General features: G+C 33.8%; 1 protein-coding gene across 1 annotated transcript in view; it reads left to right on the top strand.

Annotated features, from left to right (window-relative positions):
* Positions 1-2,522: 2,522 nt before the first annotated feature.
* LOC104624366 (teneurin-3-like) overlaps positions 2,523-2,879 on the top strand; it is a gene marked incomplete at its 3' end in the record, with an annotated part of 16,901 nt that continues 16,544 nt past the window's right edge. The window contains exon 1 of the mRNA XM_010291716.1: positions 2,523-2,754. Within this exon, the coding sequence (XP_010290018.1) occupies positions 2,523-2,754 (232 nt within the window). The remainder of the gene's footprint in view (positions 2,755-2,879) is intronic.

Here is a 2,879-nt window from a genome sequence, read left to right as displayed (position 1 = left end):
TGTTTCCTAAAACTTGCTTAGAGATACTATTAATTTTTAAAGTTAAAGGTTACTGGAGGTAAACAGGTGTTTTGTATAATGCCAGATTCAAAAAGATCAGGTTCTTAAATGTTACAGGATTTTTTATTTTTTCCAGAAATGCCCACCACAAAATCCACTAGTCTTCAATTACTGTGGCAGTATAATCACTGTTAGTGTCTCCATAATGTGGTGCTATTAAACAGCTCATATTTTTTTTTAACCTTTTCATTCGTTGCCTGGAGAGGCAATAGATAACCCAGAAAACTGCCTTTTGAAGTCTTACGGAATTCATTGACTTCCATGGGAAGCAGATCAGTACTTCCTCATGCTACAGCATAAATTAAGTCTTTGTGAGGATTTTAGCTTGGTATAGTAACGAAGTATTGTTCAAAGAATGGTTTGGTTGGTTTGTGGGTAGGTTTTTTGGTGTTTTCTTTGTTTTTTGTTTTTTTTCTTTTTTTTATACATTATGAAGGAACTTGGAAACTTGGAAAAAATTTTTGGTGTTTTCTTTGTTTTTTGTTTTTTTCTTTTTTTTATACATTATGAAAGAACTTGGAAACTTGGAAAAAGTCAAAATTATTTCATCTTTGATTAATTGTGTATGCCAGTTTTCCCATGGCACAATTTAAAGACATTAGGAATTAGTGGCCCTTTTAAAGTCTTGGAATGCTTAGATGAAAGAGAAGATATGCTTACACATGGAGTCTTTACACTGCAAAAGAATACCTGTGTTATCTGTTAATGATTTTTGAAATCATGATTCAGTTTAGTGTTAATAAAAGACAAAGTTTATCAAATGCCTAGAAAACTGGTTTTACATGGAAAGAATTTGCATTCATTAGTCAATCGGATATTTTAAAATTTGAGGGTTTCATGTAAATTAAAAAGATGTGCTACATGGGCATGCAGACATCTAAATAGTCACAAATTTAATAAACTATTCTGTTAGGAAACTTGTTTTTTTCTGATCATGTACAACTATTTCTATTTCTTTTTAACCACTTCGCATTTGAAAATGTAATAAATATAGGAGACAGTTTGCTTAAATGGGAGTCTTTGTAGCTTTGTCTTTTAGTCTAAAATGAGATTCATACAAGTCAAGAAATTTAGAGCTTTTTGGAGAATTTCAAAATAGAATGATAAAAGACCAGCTGCTATTCCCAAACTTGAATTATGGTTCTGTAGTAAATTAAATACTCTCAAAAAATCTTTTCAAGAGTGACAACTAATTAGTTTGATATTAAGTGTTTAAAATGAAACAGATGAAGAGCAAACCTTGCTTTTGCTGAACAGAGTGCAAGTGCAGTTGGTTGTTGCTTTCTGATACGTGCTGTAGACTGTCATTTCTACATCATGAAGGTCTTGACTGATAGTACTTCGTAAGATAATCGGTGGTGGAATTCAAGTACTTTAAATTGAGGGGAGCACCCAGGACAAAGCTCTCCTTGAGGCAAAGGAGAGAACCCTAACATATAAGGTGTTTGATACAGATATACCAAGGCCTTGGTTAACAGGTACAGTTGCAAAGTATTAAAATAATCCAAACTGTTCTTCATTTAGATGTTTTGTCAGCTGTTTATAAAGATACAAATTACATTCCTTATTTAATTTTAGCACTTTTCTTTAAAAACCAAAAGCAAAATTTCCAAACTACTTCTTACTCTGTCAGAAATGTAGGTATTTTGGCTGTGTGAAGGACCCAAAAGATGAAACTGAGAAGCCTTGTTTTGAAAACTAAGTGGAATGAAACAGTAAAGAAAAATAGTAATAGAAATAACAAATATTACAGTAACGATCTTAAAAACTTGAGGGAAGGAAAAACTATTTCTGACTGATTTACAAATCAAATAGTTACTTGCTTTCTAGCACAAGTTAGATAGAATATACTGCCTTGGAGAAATCTTCCTGCATATCGCCTATAATGTTTTTGTAGCTTGCTGTGAAATTATGTTGATGAGAACAATTTTCTTAGAATAGAAATGACAATAAAAAGTTGTAGAAGTCGGTACATAAAAAAAACAGACATTAAACCCAAAAGTTTCTGACAAGCAGAGGGAAGTCAGACTTTGCATTAAAGCATACATCCTTCTCAGAAAAAAACAACTTAACCTACAGATAGACTTTAGGCAAGTAACATGTTCTTAAAGCTGAAAAGCTATGGTTTTTATGCCCTGTTCTCAGTCTTTGGTCTTCTAATCTGTTGTATAAAAATGAGAAGTATTGTGTTGTTGTTCACAAGAATTTCTTTGCTAATTTCTTTGTTCAGGGCAGCTCATGCATTAAACTCTGGGAAGTCTTGCAAATATTGCAGTACTGCGTCTCACCCATCATTGATCAGATCTTTCTCTTTGAGACAGTTAGGAAGCAATCACAGCAATTAAAGAACATTGTAACACATCAGCGGTTTTCTTTCTAATTTTGTTATAGGTGAATGTAAGCTGAATGTAGAGAAGACTTCCAAATAAGCTGGACTGATGTGCACAGAGAAGGAATGAAGTATGGATGTGAAGGAACGTAGGCCTTATTGCTCCCTGACAAAGAGCAGACGGGACAAGGAACGGCGTTATACAAATTCTTCTGCAGAAAATGAGGAGTGCAGAGTGCCTACACAGAAGTCTTACAGCTCCAGTGAAACTTTGAAAGCTTTTGATCATGATTCCTCTAGGTTGCTGTATGGAAACCGGGTAAAAGACTTGGTCCACAGAGAAGCAGATGAGTATACCAGACAAGGTAGGCAAGATGTTTAATTGAGAGTATATAATTCATTAGTACCAAGTAACAAGGCATTCTTGCTGCAGGAAGAGTATGTTGTTATACCAGTTTCATCAGTTTTAGTAATACTCTACACACATAGG

This window comes from Phaethon lepturus, unplaced genomic scaffold, assembly GCF_000687285.1.
Source record: "Phaethon lepturus isolate BGI_N335 unplaced genomic scaffold, ASM68728v1 scaffold11967, whole genome shotgun sequence".
Classification (NCBI taxonomy): domain Eukaryota; kingdom Metazoa; phylum Chordata; class Aves; order Phaethontiformes; family Phaethontidae; genus Phaethon; species Phaethon lepturus.
Note: the sequence above shows the minus strand (reverse complement) of the source record. Positions and strands in the feature narration are given on the sequence as shown.